Below are 22,661 nucleotides of genomic sequence, written 5' to 3'. Positions count from 1 at the left end.
AGACATTGGGCAATAAAAGTAGTGTAAGTGTGTATTTAGTTAGACAACATATGACATTCATATGACAGTCTGCCCGTGTAACTGGACCAAGGCTGTACAGGCAAAACTAAGTCTCCATCTGAGGATTTAGGAGGATTCAGTTGCATGATGACATCTCTCACCTCTGGGTTAAAAAGCAGACGCAAGTTTTCTCACCTCATGTCAGCGATGACACCTGCTGATTCATGCATGAAAAAAACAAAGTGAAGAGTGTTTGGCTTTAAATTTTCAGCCACTTTGAATTAATTACACTAAAGAAACCCCCAAAACAATAAAACAAAATCTAGAATTTAGTAAAAAACATGACCACATACAGATTAAAAATGAAGATTAAATGAGTTCAGTGCCAACGCTAACCAGTTTAGAACAGATTGCATCTGTCAGTAGCCTCCTTCAGAGCTGAGGGGGAAAGAGGATGTGGTTTCACAATGTTTCTTGTGAAGTCACACTCGGCTCTCTGTCAGATGTTTTTTTTTTCTTTTTTTAAAATGCCAACTGTGTATAAAAAAGCGACCCTCAGTTCACTCACAAAGATGTTTGCTGACTTTTAGCACTCAGTGATTATCATAGTCTATCTATGAAATGCTGCTTTTCCTGGTTGGAACGCTTCACAATCAAATGATAGTATTAGAAGAACCACCTCCTTATTTTACTAAAACGATTTTTTTAATGTTTTAATATTATTACCGTTATCAGTATCACTATTATTAATACTTCTACTAGCATGCCAAGTAAAACTCCCGTTAGGATCCTGTTTGAGCATTTCAGTAAATATTTCACTTGCACAAAATTACTTTTAAAGTCCTTTATGGTGCACTGTGTTTATGCTGTATACTCATTTTTAGAGCTGCATTTGCATATTTCAAATAGTTACATTTAAATGTGATAAGTTAAAAAAAACTGAGATCATTTTAAGAAGATTTTTATCAGCTTTAGTCAAAGAAATGCTGTGAAAACAAAGTGCTCTGCAGCTTTATTCTATGGTGTTGAAGTCATTGTATATTTTCATCAGTGTGACCACAGTGTTGATTCACAGCTCTCTGAAATAAGAACACAAAAGCATTACTGCAGTCAAAGGCTGAAAAATCCCACCTGGTAACTATTAAACCGTCTATCACCTGACCGCACCGCAGCTTTTGTAACTCACACTCATAGAGTGCAGCTCAAAGGTGGCACAACAATGTCTGCTGTTCGTCACATGAAAACCTCTCCATCTTTGCTGCTGTGATGTTTTCTTTTTCCATCCAGTTTGCAGTAAACGTGTAATAATGCCAAACTCATGGACTCGGTTTATATGCAGATGACAATGCTGTTGATATTTGGGTTTTAACAAGGATACAATAAATGAAACACACATTTTTAACATTGCATCCTTTACCCGATATATCCATTATCTCTGCACAGCCTTTGTATATGGAAAGTAGAATATAATGCTGTAAAAACATGCAGTCTTTCCGTCTCAGCAAAAATATCACACAACTGCTGGAATGCTTGAAGTCTGTGAGGGCTTACATGTTAATTTTCTTTTAGGTGATTTTATTTTTGTCAACAGAACAGGCAGTTCATCCTCCCACCACTTGACCACAATGCTGCTCTCATCGAAACATCAAAGCACCTTCCTTCACAGTTTAACTGAAGAAATCCCTCTCTGGAAAAAAGAAAACCTTTTCATCTTAGCAATAGAGAACAATTTATTTGATCTCATCATTTTATTGTTATAATGTTGTTGTATACATGCAGTCAGTTTATGCACAGATGACACTACACTGCTCTTTAACTGGTTGTTGATATTTTTCATAATTTGATTTAAAATAAATCCTGACTCTAAGCTAACATGAGAGTGTGAAAGCTTAAGTGAAAACTTATTTATCCAGAGATGAGCTTTTTACTCCCACCGCCTGACCACAGCACAATCAGTATTAAATACCCTCCTACAGCAAATAAAGTCATCATAAATAAAGGAACCACTGTAGAAAAGAACCCGGGCTCCAACAACTGAGAAGTCTAAAATTAGTCACATCTTCAGTCATTTCTGCTTAGCTGGTAATGCATCACCATGCAGCACTAGTATAATAGAAACATAAAACTTTTGACCCTGTTTAGTATAGCATACAAACTTCCCATTTATGAAATGCAGAAGTGTCTACACAGACATGTGTTTCACAGCAAAGAAACACATCTTCAGCATGAACATCATGGTAATTTCGGGCTTTTATTGACTTAAATGACTGAAAAGATTTAAGTGAGCGTATGCATAGGTTTGAAATTGTGTACACCGAGGCCCAGATTTCCAGTAATGCAAATTAAAATTAACATTAACACTAGGCCTGCCACGATTAGTCGACTAGACACGATTACACCGACGACTAATTCAATAGTCGACGATCAGAGGTGGGTCGAGTATCCAAAAATTGTACTCAAGTAAGAGTAGCATTACTTTAAAATATCATTACTCAAGTAAAAATGAAAAGTAGACGTTTTTGGAGACGTCTGTTACCCACCAGCTCGATAGTTAGCCGCGGTTCAAGGCTCACTAGAGCCGGTGAGAACAGTGAACTCCCAGCATATCGTTATCAGATCCCCGCGGTCTTTCGCTACTCAGGTTAAACATGATATCTAAGTCACTTAGATAACTTTAATAAAAAAATGTATTGTTTGGCTTTTTTCAGTGATTTATTTGTTCCTGAGTAAATCAGGTTGACTGAGATTAAAGTTTTAGTTTTCACACAGCTGAGTAAATGTCAAACAGAAAACGGATTAAACAGAAGTGTGAGATGGTAGATAATTTACTCCAGTGTCCTGTAATATTTTAGATAGCAAGGAGCAGACGGCTGAGTTTATTAAACTCCACTGAGACAATCTGCAAATTTCATTCAAAGTTTAATAAACTATCATCTTGTCTTTATTTTTAGTTACCTTAAACACTAAGCTAATGATAGTTATATAAGAGCACATGCATGCTGGTGCAATAAGCTGTACATTTTATGGCCAATGGACAATGGATCTGATAAGTCGACTAATTGCAAGAATAATCGGTGACTAGTCGACTATCAAAATAATCGTTTGTTTCAGCCCTAATTAACAGTGAAAAAGACGGTGGCAGAAGCAATGCAAAGATTATGACAAGCCACAGTTACACACCAAGTGCTCAATTCTCAGAGTTATCGGCCAGTAGGAGCGTTCTGTAGCTACAGCCTCTGTACCCGTTCACATGGGGAGCAAAATAACAATGTCCAAGTAATCGATGGAGGGAAGGCTTCTAAGAAAATAATCTGCAGGTGATCCATACAAAGCACGACTAGCATCAATCAATATAGCCAATTAAGACCAAGGAGCACCAGGTATGTGACTCTTACCAGTGAAAGCTAGGGAAGTCAGGTGACCTGAGACATGGATGTGTACGGCAACAGGTAAGCAAGTGAGGGTGCTTAGATAGCCTAACAACATGACCAAATAATACCACTGGGTACCAACCAGCAATTACCAATGCAATATTAAACAAAACATTCATACTGCTACTGAGTTCAAAACTCTGGGTGTTTGTTCTTAGCAAAGCTGAACAACATTTTTGAGAGGTGGGGGTGCAATTTTTAACAATTTTTGAACAAAGTTGAACATCAGAAAAGCAAATTAAATTCTCAAAGTATAAAATATTCAATTTACTAAAGAGGAAAATATATTGGTTTCCTATATAGGACTTTTGAAGTTTGATCGTAAAGAATTTTGTTAGATTTTAATGTTGTAGTACTCACTTGGGACCAGCAGGAGATAGAAAATAGTTTATATAAAAGAATATGATAGTATTCAGGCACATGAATAGTCTTTCCTAGTGAAGTCAATGACGAAATTGCAGAAAGGTAACTATTACATTTATTACAAGTGTATTACCCATCTTTTTAATGTGTCTCTTGAAGTTCAGCATAGGATCTAAAGCAGCACTTAAATATTTAACTTGATCAACATAGTTTATTTTATAATTGTTTACGTGGATGTTTTGGAAAGACCTGTGCTGATGTCCTCTTGTATGTGTGTGAATCAAGGATAAGCCAAGATGAAACCTTTTCTACAATATGAGTTTCCTGGCTACTTATTCACCATCACACGTTAAGAAGACTGTGTCATCGGCATACAAGCTAATTTCTTCACACACCATTGGAAGGTGTTTAATACTCAGTACAAGGCAATCCAATTGTACAGACTCAGTGCCATCAGCTAAATATGATTGAAAAATATGATATACTGCCTAGACACACACAGCCCCTGCTCCCCAAAGGATGGAGTGGCTCCCACATTAAGATGGTAGAATCTGGAAAACATGGACACAGACAGCCACACCGCAGCTGAACAAATGGCTGAGAGGGAAGCACTCCTCTGTAAAGCCAATGAAGTGGCCAACCAATCTCTCAAAACTGAAGTTTCCCAGTTTTGAAAGAAAATCATTTCATATCACCATCATTGATACCTCAAAGGGGGGATGCTAAAGTGCACCAAGAACTAAATTAAATACCCATGGAAGAAATGAGGGCCCAGACCTGCAAATTTTAAGCCACTGGCTTGACTCATGCATAATTCACGCCACCAGCCCAGGCAAACCTGGGGAAAAGAGCATTTTCGTTTTAGGGGCCAAGCCATTAGTCCAAAATCTGTAGGGAAGGGGTGGAACAACTTGCTTGAGACAGGAAATCCGTTTGACTCCAAGAGTTCCAACAACATTTCATTCCACTGGGATTACTGAAAACCATAGCATGTGCAGCCAAAGAGGAAAAGTCAAGATCAGCCTCATCTCTTTTGTCTGGATGTGGAGGAGGCCCAGCTGGAGGAGAGTGAATGGAGGGAAAATGTAGAGGAGAGAGAATAAAGACGAGGGAAACAGTTAGTAAGCTAACCCACTCATAGCTTAATAATAGATGTTTCTCTCTGCATAGGAATGTGTAACAAAGTGGATAAATAGTCTCAATATGATAAATAACTAAACATGTTAAATGTTAAAGTTATCACAGTAGAGAGACTCAGCAAACATGGTTTATTTGGAAGGATTAGAAAAGAATTAACGGTTCACAGACTGCAGAATTTCCTTTATTATTATTATTTATTTATATCCGCATTATTTATATATTTTTTTTTTTATCTTGGAAGCGTGGCAAGGAGAAAGCCTCTGCTCTCTAAAAGGAGCACAGTAGTAGGGTGTAGGTTTGCAAAGTTGCATCTGAACAAACCACCTGCATGTTTTCGCCTCATCTCTTCTCATATAGGTGAACAAGGACACCTCTGGTTGTTCCACTCAGCAGATACTAGGGGTTTCTTGTGAGTTTTGCACTGGTGGGAGGTGGGAAAGGATTAACGTAGTCATAATATCTGAAAACAGGAAATTGGTTTTCTACAGAGGAGCAACAATGAAAACTTTTTTTGTAGTTTATCACTTGTGGTCGTTTTCAGAAAGTGTGATTAAAGTTCTGATTCGTTTTTAAGTCAAGTCTGACCAACAAACACCCACACAGCCCCCAAGAAGCAGAACTTTATGAAACTATTTTTTGAAAAAAAAAACACCAAACGGATTTGGTTTCTCTTCATTGGTGTTGTTACGTTTAATGTGTTAACACTAAACTTGACAGTACATGTAATTATAGTACGTTAAAGTACACTTTCTACTCCAAAACAAGAAAACACTGAATGTAAGAAAAACAAAGGAAAAGCAACCTGACAGTCACAGTGTTGTTTTAAAACACTTCTAACACTGGAGGGAACTTCCATTTGAGGCTACAACTTCTGAATGCCTAAACTGAAGACGAACGCGTCAATCAAACAAAAAATCTTCACAGTTACTGGAATACATGTTCATTCCTCAACAGTGTAGTTTCACAGATCAAATGAATAATAACACACATGTAGAAATGTATTTTAAATGTTCTGAAGCAAACAAAGCACCATTCTGAAAAAGGTTTGGAAGCTGGGTCTGTCACGGCTGAGCAGCTGGTGTGTTTGCAGTGTGGACCTAAACACACCGGCTGCTCAGCCATGAAAGTGAAAAATGTAAATAACAACAGGATGCAATGATTTGCAAAGACCTCAAAGTCAATCTATTGTTAACAATACTCTAAAAATAACACAAGCAGAGATGCTCAGACCTCCCACCTCTCCTGGCCACCTAGCTCTTTTGGGTTCAGGAGCCTCAGCACACCTCGAAGGTGTCCAAGAGCAATCCTTGTTAGATGCTCAAACGACCTCAGACAGCTCAGTGCAATGTGGAGGAGCAGCATCTCTACTCCGAGTCATTCACTGACTGTATCTTGAAGGGAAACCCTGTAACCCTCTGAAGGAAGCCTATTTGGGTCTTGTCAACCTCTTGGTTACCAACTGGAGCTTGTGAGGGTAGAAATGTAAAACTTAACATTTTTTTAAATTGGTTTTACAATTCCCACACTTACATAAAGAGCCCTAAATGAATGATCTCCAGGCTGTTCATCTCAACTTCTTGTTAAACACTCAGCTGCTTGCAGTCTTCAGTACCAGGCTCAAAATGGATTAATCCATTTTGAGCCCCTCACAGACTAAATGGGGGGACAGAGGCTTTGGAGCTGGGACTCTTTTGTTATGATTGTTTTTGAGTTCACTTTTTTTCTATTCTGAACATGCAGTTTTGTTTGTTTGGTGCAATTAGCTCAGTTTTTTAAATTATATTTTATAGATATTTTCATAATTTTTACTTTTTTCCAGCTTGCTGTTTCATGATGCCTGTTAAAGCCAATCTTTAAATAAACTTGACTTGCTTAAGCTTTGAATGTGTTCAGAATAGCATAAACAACCAGACAGCTAAAAAACCTGTTAAACAGATGCAAACAGAGACAGAACAAATAAATATTTAAAGGTTTTAACAACAGCTTTGAATTCTGGCATATCCACCTTAAATCCTAAACCACCTTAAAGCAGGTTTGGCTAAAGGTTGTCACATCTTTGGGTCCATCTGAGCTCAGAAGCAGAGCAGATTGTTTCTGACTGAAATTAATCTCACTGCATTTCTGATGTTTGGCAAGTTTGTGGATTTTCTTTACAGGAAGAAAGAAATCCTCCCACAAGCAGAGGAGCAGCAAGATCTCAGTCATCAGACTGACCTCTGTCCACAAAACCTGAATCCACCAGGTATCATCCACCTGTCCAGGTGTGTCCATCAGCTTTGAGGCAGTGACAGCTGAGGAACCTTCAGTTTGTAGTAAATGCACTCTGTAGCAGGAGCAGCAGATGTAGGGGGGAGCTTGATCTCCTCGTACTGAAACACAACAGCAGCACTGAGTACAGGACAAAGTAGCACTGAAGGAGAACAATGAGCATGAGCTGCAGGGTCACCTGTACACTTTGAGTTACCTGTGGAGCCTCCAGCCTCTCACTGGTCCCAGCTGGAGGGAGGTTTGCCTGATATTTGCTGATTCTCCTCTTCAGAGACAACGATACACAACTCAGACCTGCCAACAGACCGTCAGAGGAGTCACTTCACCTTCACACTCACATCAGCACTCATCACATACAACACATTTCTCCACTGTGCAGAGAAACCTTTCAACATCTGGCACAGCAGAAGCACAGCTGAAACATCTGGGAGAACACAAAGAGAGGAAGTTGAGTTTTTAAACTGTGACTGGAAGCTGCTGCAGGTCTGAACTACACTCTGATCAGAAACAAGTATGAGCTCTAATTCACAGTAACACTGATCTCTTTCTACACAAACAACAAACTGCTGCTCTGCTTGGAAGGTGAAACTCTAAAAGAAGATGAGCTTATATCTCACACTCTAAATAAAAGACAAGAAAAACATTCAAAAGTTAAACTTTCAGCCTTCAGGAAGTCCAGTTAGCTCCTCCTCCCCAAAATGTGACACCTGATAAGTCTGTAAAAGCTCCTTCCTCTGACTCTCTCTCAGCCAGCAGGCTCTGCAGGGCCTCAGTGTCCCCACACACATTATTACTTCTTTCATTCATTGTTATTAAAGCATTTAAACCTTATTTTTTGATTTTTATTAAATCTCTGCAGCTCCACCTTTAATATGAACATGTGGTCATGCATTTAAGAACAATAAGAAAAGCATAATAAGTATTTCACTAGCTGGGCCCACGACTGCATTTTAGGTTTGACAGCGTTTTACTAGGTAAAGCAGGTGAATTGCTTGGACATGAATTGAGCTGCGGTTCGGCGAACACCTCGAAGGGGACGGGCGACGGCTCCCGGGCCTGACAGGTTCCCAATGTAATAAATAAAAGTGAAGAAGTTAAAGAATTGAAAAGAAGAAGGAGGGTGGGAGACGTAAACGAGAATGACAGCTTGCAGAACTGGGGGAACCTATGAGAACCGGAAGAAGCGTGTTTGGAGGCGTGGTCCCTCTCCTGAAATTCTGATACACTCCATTACAACAGGTCTTTAATTTAGGCCCCACAAAACTACCACTAAAGAACAATTTTAGATGATTGTGGTTTATATTAGTTTGTACTAATCATCAGAGCTGCAGCTGTGAAATACTGATACTACTGTAATTTTTTCACTAATTAATCTTTTTTACTTAAAACATCGGCATCCATACATCAAGGACACTACTGATTATGAGTGATGACAATAATAGTCTAGCTAAATCTTTTGCAGATCTTTAACTTCAGCTCAAACATGTTTCAAAAAATAGCTTCATTACTTCTCTGAAACGTGATCTGATGGTTACACGTCTGCACCTCTAAATGCACCACGATGTTGCACGCTGTGGAGGTGTGCTGATATTAATAGAAGAGCAGAGAGACCACAAAGATTTAGAGAAAGAAACAGACTCACAGATTACCACAAGAACGAGTGCAGCATTCAGGCTCAGAGAGATGAAAACGACACGATCACTCTGCAATGCATTCTTGTTAGATTGCTGGTCTGGGCGGTTACTGTCGGTGACTGTGACAGATGTTGCAGACACAGCTGGAGAGAGAGACAGATTGCCAAAGAAATTGTATGAAGAAACTCATAAAGAAGCAAACTGAGCTGACATCTGAGGCTTTTTCAGATGATTAGTTTAAGATGTTTGTGATCTGCATTTTAAAAGTTTGAGATTAAGTTGTGAACTGGCCCAGCCATCAACACCTTTTAACAAATTGGTTCCTTTGAAGCCTCAAAGTGTGGACGATTGTCGGGCTGTGTGTTACACAAAGGTACAAAGTCACTGTAAGAAGCTGCCTTGAGTTTCAGTGACGACCTCTCAGACACTGACTAAAGGAACAAAATTGACCTGGTTGTAAGAACACAGAGTTCTGCATAACATTTGAAGCCTCTTTATTTTCAAAGGTCTAGACCGATCTGACACTTAAAACAGTCGGGGTGGCTGTAGCTCAGCAGGTCACCTGCTAATTATAAGGTTGGTTCGATCCCTGAAACTGAAACACAGAATGTAACTAGGAAAACACGAGGAAGACACTTGTTTTTAGGAACTACATGATGTTGTCTTTCAGTCTCAGACATGCTTGTTAGTCTCACAGTTGTTCTTGTGTAAGATTTTTTTTTCAGGTTTACAAGACAGAGCATGATCCCAGGAAATAAGATCCTGGCCTTAACGGGTCAAAAATGGACAATTTGTTGTTATCCAGACACACTGATTCTATTTAAAGACGTCTTCCTTTAGCTGAAAGATGTATGTAGCCAATGTATGTGAAACTTCAGGTGTGAAATTTAGCTTTGGACATATTTGTGCTTTTGTAGTTTTCAGCATTACAGTAAAAAACCCCAAAACTTTTACTAACCTGAGACGAGGCTGAAAGTCTCCACAAACTGAATGCTGCCATCTCTCTTGATGCCACAGAAGTAAAGCCTGCAGTCCTCTGCTGTCAAGTTTTTAATCACAAGTTTGTTTCCCAGGATTGAAAATTTGGTTTCAAAACCAGGAGTGCAGTAGGTAGAGCCTGCTGAAGAAAAACTGCGACCGATACCTGCTCTGAACTGACTGTGGATCTCCATGTACCAGTGTGGGTCTGATGTCTGATTGGAGCAGGTTAGAGTGACATTGGTCCCCAGCTCTCCTCTGACCTCGGTCACGTTCTCGGCCTGTGCACAGAGCAGAAGCACCAACAGGATCATCCACAGGAGAACCATGATCAGCTTCAGCATCCACAACAAGACGGAGTCGTCTGAAAGCAGCTCAGCCCTGATGGACTCTGACACAGAAGTGCTCTACACTTCCTACTTCAGGCGGTGATTATGCCGTGTGCAACGCCTTAAGACAAACCACAAATACCAAGTAACTCTCACAGGAAGTGAAACTTGTGGGAAGGACAAAACACAAGGGGAATAAAATGTCATTCCAATACAGCACATTTTAATTGAAATCCTAACAAAAAACAATAACAATTATATCAAAGTAAATAAGAAACTTGCTATTGAATTAAACTGAAAAACAGAAAAGACACAGGGGTATAGCAGAGGCTAAACACCAGCAAACCATGCAACAACACACACGCACACACACATACATACACACATACATACATATATTTATATATATATAAATTCTTTGCCAACATTAAGCATAATGCTAACATATTAAGAAACACAAAATAATTGAATAATCCATCAAACCAGTTGCAATCAAAGCTGAACTCTAATATTGGGAATATCTATTGAAACACACAAAGCAACACACACATAAATAAATGCATGAATGAATAAACAACTAAATAAATAATTTTATATACAAAACACAAAGCAATTACAAACCCTAGAACAAAACCCAGAGACCCTAACCCTCGGTCCGGCATGCTTCACAAACAAATGTTTTTTTGGTTTTTTTGCTCATGCGGGCTGCTTGGCACAGTTCCTGTGATACCACCGTGGGCAAATGTCACAGCCAATCTGAATTACACAAAAAAACACAAGTATTGTGTTGAAATGGTTAAATAAATATGTAAAAGGTTGCAAAATACTCGTATCATAAAGCAGTCCACCATGCCTTACAACTACAGTAAGCCGTGTGAAGTGTTTACATGGTCTGTGAATTACATTTTGTTATGCGATTTATTTTTTTCACCTTTTTTCAGCTGACACTAAGAGAGAAACTTAAAACATAAGCATTTAGCTAGTGAGTGTCACCGTCGAGGTTCCCACAGTAATGGGTTACAGCACAAGTCAGTCAGGTCATCTTGAACAACAAATAATTTACTTTTAATAATCATTAACTCTGTTTGCATGACTAAATAATAAGACTATAGCAATACTATATAAATATTCCAAACACGTTCAAGCTAAACGTTTGTAGTTTATCATTTAATTTATATTTGTAATGATAACTGTCACGGTCCTGGGTCGGGCCGACCCAGTATTTTGAGTTTCTTATGTTTTGGTTTATTTTGCATTATGGATTAGTTATTCTCTGGTGATACTGTTTTGATTACAATTATATTCTGATTCTTTAGTTATCTGATGATGATGTTGATGATGATTATTTCTGGTTTAGGTTTTGTTATCTTGCCCTTATGTTTGGTTTAGGTTGCCTGTGCTTAGTCTTCTCTGCCCGTATGTCCCTCTGTTTGTCCATGACGTCATTATGCCTGTTTACGAGTCTGTCTCTGTCTGGCGTGTGCTTCCTGTTTTATTTTGTAGGTCTGTGCCCTTTGTCAGTGCGTTCAGCTTTGTGCTCTCCCTGTCTCGTCAGTGTAATCAACGTCAGCCGTGTCTCCCAGCTGTTTCCTCTTTGCTCCGTTCACCTCTTGTATTTAGTGTCTGTGTCTTCCCCTACTCGGTGTCGCATCGTTAACGTCTGTTCACCCTCACTTCCTCCGTGTGCTCCGTCTGCCAGCCAGCCTTCCTGCCTACTCATTCCGTTCTTCCAGTTTAGTTAGTGTTTTTCTGTTCTGCTTCTTACCAGCAATAAAGCTGTGTGTTTTGAATTACTTCCGCCTCAGTGAGTCCTGCATTTTGGGTCCTCTCTTCCTGCCTGCCCGCACTCAGACATGACAATAACTGTATTCTCAAGAAGCTAGTCTCTCGTCTCAGGGTTGCAATGCTTGAAGCTGAGTTACTGAACTCTACTGGTACATCATCCAAGATGACCTCTGCAAACTGTGAATAAAATATGTAACAATGCAGTCATTATTTGAAGTAACATTTGGTTTTCCAAAAATTGCATTCATATTAAGTGTTGAGACACTGGAGGAGACGGAGTGGAGACTACAACCAAAAGAAAGCGGTTTTATTGAGGCTGGTAAACATGAACAAAACTCCAGCAAAGACGGAACAGGAGCGACAACTAAACTGGGAAACTAATTATGAAAACTGTTCTGAAACTATGACAATTCTGAACCAATTAAGATGACTATCACGACTATGATGACTACAATGACTGTTCTGATGAGACGTGAAGGTAAAATACACAGATGACCTGACAGCAAACAAAGGATGACAGAGGTCTTAAATACAGGCACGAGGTGATCGGGGAAAGTGGAAACACATGGGCAAACAGCTAACTGAAATGAACAAAATGACATCACAGGAGAAGAGTAAAATTAAACCCTTTGAACAAAGAAGCACAAGGTTTTCAAAATAGAACAGCAAACATGACAACACGGCATGACATAAACTAACAAGGGAGGCTCAACAACAAGAGACACATATCACGCTGACTCGGAGGACAAGAACTGGCTTACACAAGGGGACATAGATGAAAACCTAAAGTAAAATAACACTCTATTACTTCTGAACTTAGAATACCAACACAAGACTCAACATATTATCTATATAATTAGAAAGCTGGGTCACAGACACAGCCCCTGACAGAGCTATATGCTGAATGTTCACACATCATCTTAACTGACATACGTATATACAGTCACTGTACGCTTTATCAGTTACACCTGAAAATCTGCTTGTTAACACAAATACCCAATCATGTTCCAATCACGTGCAGACGTGCATTGCTATGTAGACAAAATGACCTTCTAAGGTTCTCACTGAGCATCAGAATGGGGGAAAAAGTAGATTGAATTGACTTTGTTGTTGATGCCAGACGGGCTGGTCTGAGCATTTGTGGAACTAATGATCTACTGAGATTTTCACAGAAATATCTCATAACAGAATGATCCCAAAGACATAAAACATTCAAAGAGTGGGAGCTGTTTGGGAAACCTCTCTTGATGATACATACCAGAGAATGCCCAGAGTGCTACAACTGATAGGAGGACTACATAAACACAACATAACTAACCATTTACAACCAGGGACGGCAAAAGAGCATCTCTCACCAAGAAGTGAGGCAGTTCACAAGGAAAATGGAAGTCCAGTATGTTGCTATGAAGAGTTACCTCTTAAAGTGGCTGTGAGTATAGCTTATATAATGGATGACATTAATTTAAAAAATAAAAAAACAAAACATATATATTTTTTTATATAAATCGAGTCATGATTTGGCACATCCAATTTGCTATTTTCATGGTCCAAGGATGAAGCAGTGTGTCGCATACCCATCTTGAAGGATTAAGCCGTCTGTGTCTCATGAAAAACATGAGAGAGATATTGTCATGGCTGTGTGAAGGCAGGCAGGAAATGGTGGACCCAAAAGCAGGATTCACGGAGGCAGATGTAAAGTCAAAACACACGGCTTTATTGTTGTAGCAACCGAACTAACTAAACTGAGAATAGAAAACAAAACAAACCAAACAGGTGAGCTAGCAAGGTTTTCAAATTTGCTTTATGAACAATAAAAACAAAAAAAAGTGGTGAAACAATACAAAAACATCACATTCACCAGGGAAGACACAAAGGACGACTGTTTGCCTTTCCTGGACTGCGCTGTGCACATTGAAGAGAATGGCAGCCTCGACATCGAAGTTTACTGGAAGCCCACACACACGGACCAGTACCTCCTCTTTGACTCCCATCACCCTCTGGAACACAAACTTGGAGTAATTAGGACCCTACACCACCGGGCAGAACATGTTCCCTGTAAGCCTGAAGGGAAAAAGAAGGAACACACACATGTAAAGGAAGCACTTAAAACATGCGGTTATCCTAATTGGGCGTTCATAAAGTCAGCAAAGATGCACAGAAAAGAAGATCAGACACCAGCGAGGGAGGAAAAGACAGACAGACGCAACAACATTGTCATCCCCTATGTAGCCGGTGTATCAGAGAAACTCTTTATTCTTAATATTCATGGCTGGAAACTTCTCTGTTTCAGCAAACCATAGATGCATTAACATTTATAGGTCTTGACAACAGAACATTTCTATAAACATGTATCATTGTTAATATTTCAAGTAGTTATGCCTTTTGTGGAGCTTTTAATCCAATTATATTAAAGCAAAGCTATTATCCTCATTTACCCATGTGAAGATCCATCACCTTATTATTATTATTATTGTATTTCACTTCTGTTATTGGTGAGATATTTTAGCTGGTTTTCATGTAAAATGACCATGAGTCATTGCTATACTGATGCAGTGTGAGCTGTCGTATACAAGGCTCCTTTATGATATGATTCCTAAAATTATAACAAACATACCAAAAATATTTTGACTTTTATTTGTAGTATCCCAGCACCAACAGTGCCTGCAAGTGGAACAAAGTTATTGTCCCATTAAGTGCAACATCTTTTACATTGCTCTCTCTGTCCTGCTCGTTGTGTCCTTGGCCAAGACACTTTACCCTACTTGCCTACTGGTGTTGGCCAGAGGGGCCGATGGCGCGATATGGCAGCCTCGCTTCTGTCAGTCTGCCCCAGGGCAGCTGTGGCTACAACTGTAGCTTGCCTCCACCAGTGTGTGAATGTTAGAGTGAATGAATAGTGGAATTGTAAAGCGCTTTGGGTGCCTAGAAAAGCGCTATATAAATCCAATCCATTATTTGTGTATCTTATTGAAATGCTTGAAATGAAAAATAAATGGTATTCTTCCATATTACTGAGCTCATGTGTGGCAGACTCTTGAATTCTTGCCTGTTCAAATAGATAAGGAGCTTGATGAACATATTCAAAACAACAATACAAATGTACTCTGTACAGGAACATTTTATTGGAAACATTTTTACAAGAAACCTGTTCTTGCCACTAACATGGCTAAAACTCATAGCTGTATAAGCTGCCCTGTAACAAGAATGACTCCACTTTTAAAACAAACTTATAGATCTCATCCAGTCCTGTTACATATCAGTGACTTTAAAGATCATGAACACTGGCTATTGAGGTATCACATATTCCTTCAGTGTCATCTATGGTATAGACATAAAACAAGTGAACATGCATGCATACAAATAAAAATGCATAATTTCTTGCAGAAACAGGACATTTTTTCAGGTATTAATATTAATATTATATCTGAGAACATGAATATTTGGCATGACAAAAGGATGATTGAATAATCACAGCCCTTAATCCACTGCACTGAACTGCACAGTGATTATTTATGATCTAAGTAATCAGTAACTGTGCTCAAAACAGACTGAATCCTTTAGGCAGCTTGAATCAGTTTGGTGGATGAATAACACGTATGCTTAGAAACAATATCGTTAGCTTCATAGCATAAGTGCCTAAGTCATTTTTTGGTCAAATTGAGATTTTTGCCTAACTTTACTCCCCTACCACTGCTGCATCATCCTGTCCGTCTGTTTTCCGAAAACACAAAAAAATGACTTAGGCACTTATGCTATGAAGCTAACGATATGACATTAGGAAAATACTGGAATTTGTAAAAATATTTTCACTAACTTTAAATCGAACCTTTGTAATCAACAGCAAATACCAAACTTTGATACCTCAACCTACCTTTACTAACAATTGCATATACTGTAAAGCACAATATTTTCAGACATGAACAATACTAAAGTATAAAATTGCACAGATTCCTTTTATAATACAGTGCTATACAACAGCATTACTTTTAAGTTATAACAAAGTTCAGTTTTAGCCCTGACCTAATTAGAAAATAACATCTGGATGAATTAGTCTTACTACTAATTAGTTACAAAAGTATTTGACTGTGCTGAACTCTCACATCACACATGGTGCATTAAAGAAAGTTTAAAAGAGCAGTGTAATTAAATTTGATAGCTCTTTAAGTATTCTTTCTTCATGCTTCCGCTGAAGGTTTCTGTCTTACAGCTGGAAAGCTTGGATCTGGTGAAAATAGCTCTGGATATGGTAGTAAACACCCGTTCGTACCCATTCATATTGTTTTGTGACTGTATCATGTAAAACTCAAAAAGATAAAAGATACTGAAATATTAGCCAAAACTCGACTTCTAACAGAGACGACAAACTTCTCTTTAATTAAAAAAAGTATTTTGTATAAGTTCAAAATACAGAGGAACACATATTCCTGACATCTCTTTAAAGTTCTGCTCTAGTGTGCATGAACAGTTCACATGTAGCGCATTGCTGTGAGAGTCTAAACAATGTCCATTAGCCAGACATGCTTCCAAGAACTGCATTAAATTCTGAACGAAAATCTGGGAAGTTTTCATAGCTGTTAGCTCGCTGCAGAACATTCCCACACGTGTGTCCGACTGGTCTTCATATCATATCATATCTTGAAATTCCACATAAATGCTGTTTGTTACTATAAGGTCAGCTCCGGTGCAGAAACGCATACATTTCTGAAGTTTAATGTTATCCAGCTCTCTGATGAATCTTTTGAGATGATTTTTCACTTCCTTTTGTTGTGGAGTCAAATCCACAGCCAATTTCAGCAGCTGGCACACTTTTTCTTGAAGTTGGTTGCAGTTCAGAGAATAACTTGGTCAGAATCTGTGGCAAGATCTGAAAACTGCTGTTCACAAACGCTGTCCATCTAATCTGACTGAGCTGGAGCTGTTTTGCAAAGAAGGATTTCAGTCTCTAGATGTGCAAAGCTGGTAGAGACAGACCCTAAAAGACTGGCAGCTGTAATTGCAGCAAAAGGTGGTTCTACAAAGTATTGACTCAGGGGGCTGAATAATTACGCACACCCCACTTTTCAGTTTGTATTTGTAAAAAATGTTTGGAATCATGTATGATTTTCGTTCCACTTCTCACATGTACACCACTTTGTATTGGTGTTTCACGTGGAATTCCAATAAAATTGATTCATGTTTGTGGCTGTAATGTGACAAAATGTGGAAAAGTTCAAGGGGGCCGAATACTTTTGCAAGAAACTGTAAAACTGCTGTTCAGTCTAATGAAATTCTGAGGTTTCCACAGTTTTGTGTGTTTCATAGCAAAGAAAATTAAATCTCTATGGTTGTAAAGGACGAGAGATCATGTGTGTTATTTATTCCACTTGAGTTACTTTTGAGTCCCTAGTAAAGTTCCTCTTTTGACAGACTTGCCTCTCAGTTCTTAAGCATTTTGAGATTGGTTTGTTGATCAAAAGGTTTCTATTCTGAGTTCAACAATTTCTTCACAGGAAAATCCTGAACTACCACTGACCTCAAGAGAAAAACCTCCAAACAAAAGACTTAAACATATCTCAAAGTAATCTCTGTAAACAAGTTAAAAAATGGACACCCCAGTCATATTTTTTCACCACACTTTATGTGTTCTATGCCATTACTTAAAGATACCACTAGGGGGCGCATATGCTCAGGAGGAACTTAAACCATCTTAGAGGCAAACCTGCTGAATCAATCCTGCAGTCTAAGCTGTAAACAAACCCACAGTGATACCTTTATTGTAAAACTTCAACAGGACTAGAATGAGTACTTTTATACTACAGTCTAGACTGCAAATATTACTTATTCTCTCTAAAATAGCAGTAAAACTTCAACTAAGTGGCACTAGGTAAAATGTACTTCTGCAAAGGTGCATCAACAATCGCCAAACCCTCTAAAAAGTCCTGCTAAAACTATAACTGTACTGGCAGAGCTGCCAAAATACTCAACTACCCACAATCCTGGTTATGATTGTTTCTGTTACTTCCTTAAGTTTACTGAGGTGTTAATAGTTTTTAATTAAACTGGTACTAACCTACTTCTTTATTTACAGTTCTGCAACTCAATCTATAAATAAATAAATATCTAAATGTATATAATGTAATGTGGAGATCAAGAAAGAGTGAGAGATCATGGGTGACATTTCCAGTATTAACACATTGTGTCAGCACTTTGTCAAAATTAACAAAGAGGCGACAGTGACAAGATTAAACTTCTTATAAGTATGTAAGAAGTGTCAACTCAGAAACTTTGGTGACCGATCACTTACGTGTGCATTTAGTAAACTCAGAGACGGACCTCCAGCCAAAGTAGTCATGATATAAAAACTAAAATTTGCTGCAACTCTTCAGTTTTTGCTGTTTGTTTGCAGGAATTTTCCAGTTTGTGTTTTGAGGTTCAAAAAGAAACGACTGAAGAATGGAGGCGACGTTAAGTTTGGATCCTCTCCTGATAATCATGTTGTTGTTGTTGCTTTTGTTCTGATCAATGTAACCACATCTAAAAGAAACTTGAAAAACTCATTTTTCCTTAGTAAGATTTCATTACATTCAAATAAATATTTAATTAATTTCATAATTAATTTCATCCGAATACTTCATTAATCTCAGAGGAAATTATGTGGTCAGTAACTGTAAAGGTCAAGTATAAACATAAAATATTACAAAATATTAAAAAAAAATTACAGGAAGCTCTAATATATAAATATTCTGATATATTACAGTAAATAAAAATATAAATAAAGTTGATGTTGAGGTTATAATTTCAGGACCATGACAACACATGCAGGTTTCACCATGATCTCATGAGCTGTGCCTTGACAGGTTTTTAATGGCGGGCCTTCACAAAATCAGCTGCTGGCAGTTTTTCTTTTTTAAGTAAACAAATCCAGCAAAAGTAAATTGTGGTGATGTTGTTAACACTAAAGGTCACAGAGTAGAGAAATAAACTTTTGCCGGTTGGGCATCTCTGGTTCACTTTATGCCCTGCAGGTATATGACTGCACCTGTGGGTGGGGCAAAACATACAATATATGAAGACAAGAAACTGGCATTCTACAGAGGAGCAGAACATTGTGAAACTCTTCTTTAAAGAACATCAGACAGGTTTGTTTTCTCTGCATTGGTGTTCTCACATGTTTAATGTGTTTATACTAAATGTTACAGAGAAGTACATCAAACCACATTTTCTGATTAAAGCAAACACAACATTAAAAGAACAAAGTAAAGAAACAGTTGCAGTGTTGCTATAAAAACACTGGTGAGAGTAGAAATATATGACAACGTCTGAATTCCTAAACCAAAAATGAATGAAAGAATAAACCTAAAAATGTGCACAAACAATGGATTACATGTTCTTTAAAGGTTAGTGAAGTCCTGCTGCTGGTATATAAATGTGGGAATGTGAGGTTTTGCTTCACCTGACCTTCCCTGAAACAAACATTGTCTGAATGGAAACATAGTCTATGTTCTTAAACCTGTAGATGTGGTTTGGTATTCATGGGTCCGTCAAATCTGATCAAGGTTATTTAAATGCTGCAAAAGAAGAATGGATTGGAATAAAAAAAATACATATCCTAACCTTAATTACTGCGGGAGAATAATGAATGATGCTCATAGTGAGTAAAAAGTAAACTGAGTGCATTTTTTGGACAGAGATACACTTTTAATGTGTATGTATAATATAATACAGATACATACATTCTCAGGTGGTACACACTGTAAAAAGTTTGAGAAACACTGATAAGTGTGTGTGTGCTTTTGGAAAACATTTAAAGCTGCAGTACAGAATCTTTGAAACAAGCTTACAACATTTTTAGAATATAAACAGAGCATCTGCTTCTCTTTACAGCTCCTCACTCCACCAGGGCTGTTTGGCACTTTCTGATAGTGTGCAAATGTGATGTACGTACTGCGGCAGTCATACAGACAACTGGACGGTCCAAAAGTTGGCCGACCTATTACTGGCTGAGGTTTTAGTAGAGTTGTGGCTGAACCACATAAAAATATATCATTAATTTTAATCTCCGCAATCAATGATAATGTTATGTTGGAATGTTGTTAAAGAGGGTCAAAAATGTTTCAACCCAGTTTGTTTTGCAGATTCTGTGTAGCAGCTTTAATATAGGGAGAACACAACTTCCAGATTGTGTAAAATCAGGTTTTTTCTCTTTGTCAGTTTAACAGTTTCTGTTGTGCCTGTCACTGTTCCCTGTCTGTTTTCTTACCTGATTCTTCCTGACCTTGCCCTTTCTCCTCACGTTCCCCTCTTTCCTCTCTCCCTCTTGGGACTGACAATCATACACAAGTAGATTCAATTAGATGAAAAATTACATTAATATGAAAAAAATTCTATTAAGATCACTAACAAAAAGTCCTCTCTCAGTGTACTTTCAACCAAAAGGCAAATAACCAAACCACATGAACATCTAATAAAAGATATAAACATTGAAACACTGATCCAACATTATTCTTGATTGACGGATCATTTGATTTTACACTTTTACCTGAATGTGGCTGCTTTTTTTTTTTTTTTTTTTTTTTTTTAAACTTCCTTATATCCATTATGAACCTGGCTGTCTCTCTGCACACACACACACACACTCACCAAGGTCAGACTCTCTGTGTTATTAGCATAGCTCTTCTTTTTTCTGATACATTGTACTGGTCAAGTTAAACATATTTATTTGTATTTATTTTATTTATATTCAACATGCCAATATTGAGAAATTCAGCACAATCAAACCTTAGTGAATCCACATATAAGTCATAGTAACTGGCACATATTTATGTTTAATATGTTGGGTTATAGTTTGATCAGTGTCAGTATTTTGAAGAGTTTGTACAACTGTGTTAACCATCAGTAAAACCACATATAAATCATTGTTATGAAGTGAGTGAACTTACTCTTATTTTACAGTAACAGCTTGCAGTCTGCTTCCTGAGTCCAAGCAGCAGTTAAACATGACACTGAGCCCTTTTTAAACTTGAACAGGGTGTCAGATCTGTGTCTGAGCTGTTACAGCTCACTGAAAATGTGCAAACACATGTAAAACTGCTGTGAAGTCTAATGAAATTCTGAGGTTTCCACAGTTTTGTGTGTTTCATAGCAAAGAAAATGAAGTCTGAAGGTTGTAAAGGATGAGAGATCATGTGTGGTATTTATTCCACTTGTGTTACTTTTGGGTCCCTAATAAAGTTCCTCTTTTGAGAGACATGCTTCTCAGTTCCTTGACTCTTTGATGAAAAGGTTTATATCTTGTGTTCAGCAATTTCTTCACAGGAAAGTCCTGGACTACCATTGACTACAAGACTAAAACCTCCAAACAAAAGACTTAAAAGTACCTCAAAGTAATCTCTCTGAGAAAATATTTGAATCATGTAGGATTGTGGAGAAGACAATATCATTTTGTACCTCCTGGCATCTGTTGTTGCAGGCTTTATCTGAAAACAGGTAAATTTCATCATCATTACTATGGTCTGTGTGGTTTTTCAGTTGTTTTCTTTCTTTCATTTGACATCCAGTGATGCAAACTTTGTGGTTGGAGCTTGCTGCAGAAACAGGAACCAGAGGTCTGAATACTGTAACCTTCCAATGCCACAAACATACATGACACAGTCAGCTTTAAACACTTCACAGTTCTCGAGACATTTCTGGGCTTTTCTTTGACAGCAGAAGTATAAACACAACGTACAGTCCTGGTAAAAAGAAAGTAAACTACACATCAGAAGAAAAAGATAATCTGGTCATTAACAGTTATTAAAATGAGGTAAATAAAACCTCAGGTATACAACAACACATTTTATACTGTGTCATTAATTATTTACTCAAGCAAATACAAAAGCAGTATGTTGACAAACCAAGTACACACTGTTACTGCTTCCATTGGAATTAAGAGGATGTGTAGCAGCCAGGTGCTGCTGATCAAATATACTCCATTAACTGTTCATCATAAAGTATGAGTGCCTTTATAAAAGCAGAATTTTTGGCAGTTTGTTGGTGTGGAGCATTCATGTGGGTGTTAACACAAAACAGCTAACTTCTCAGCAAATTCACCCCAATGTCAGACGTTGGAATGTTTAGAGAAACTGCAAAAAAACCCAAGAGCTACACCTCAGAGACTACAGGCTGTAAATATTAAAACTAATGACAGTGCAATTACTTTGGAAAGGGGTGCCAGGACAAAGCCTCTGCTCTCTAAAACAAACGTGCAAGACAGTTTAACTTTGCAAATTTAGATGTCTAATGGTGTTGATTTGTGTTCTTTTTGCAGTCACAGGACTTGGACACCTTGCAGGGATTGAGTTGAACTTGAACTTGGCCGTCACCCTGTGCAGTGGTGGACCCAAGAACATGTGACAGATGTGAAAGGATCTGGATAAGCCATGGAAAATATTACGGACTGATACATTGTTTTACTTGTATTACTGACTGTTACAGAACGCTGCCTGCTACATTGTTCAGCATTACTGTTTAGTTGTGGGTCAGTGATGGTCTGAGGAGGCATATCTATGGAGGGACACGCAGACCTCTAACAGATAGGGAATACCATTAGACCTTGGCTGCCATTAGATATCGGGATGAAATTCTTGGACCCACCGTCAGAGTCGACAGTGCAGCAGTGGTCCCTGGTTTCAGCCTGTTGCATCACAATTTCCCCTGTGAGAGTATGGAGGCAGTTCCTGGAGGATGAAGGACTTTCTACCACTGACTGGTCCAGC

The 22,661-nt window shown here is 38.2% G+C and overlaps 1 protein-coding gene across 2 annotated transcripts; it reads right to left on the bottom strand.

Annotated features, from left to right (window-relative positions):
* Window positions 1-5,952: 5,952 nt before the first annotated feature.
* On the bottom strand, window positions 5,953-10,713 carry LOC120746053. 2 transcript variants are annotated; one of them, XM_040051261.1, is made up of 4 exons: window positions 9,795-10,713; window positions 8,845-8,979; window positions 7,399-7,496; window positions 5,953-7,303 (listed from the first exon to the last, which is right to left on the bottom strand). In XM_040051261.1, exons 1-4 carry the CDS (start codon window positions 10,156-10,158, stop codon window positions 7,205-7,207), a joined length of 696 nt encoding a protein of 231 aa, XP_039907195.1. In that variant the 5' UTR covers window positions 10,159-10,713; the 3' UTR covers window positions 5,953-7,204. The 2 variants fall into 2 exon arrangements, with proteins under 2 accessions (XP_039907195.1, XP_039907194.1); XM_040051260.1 differs by having other exon boundaries at window positions 5,953-7,496.
* Window positions 10,714-22,661: the final 11,948 nt, after the last annotated feature.

This window comes from Simochromis diagramma, unplaced genomic scaffold (genome assembly GCF_900408965.1).
Source record: "Simochromis diagramma unplaced genomic scaffold, fSimDia1.1 OVJJ01000107.1, whole genome shotgun sequence".
Classification (NCBI taxonomy): Eukaryota; Metazoa; Chordata; class Actinopteri; order Cichliformes; family Cichlidae; genus Simochromis; species Simochromis diagramma.
This window is presented reverse-complemented; position numbering and strand designations above follow the sequence as displayed.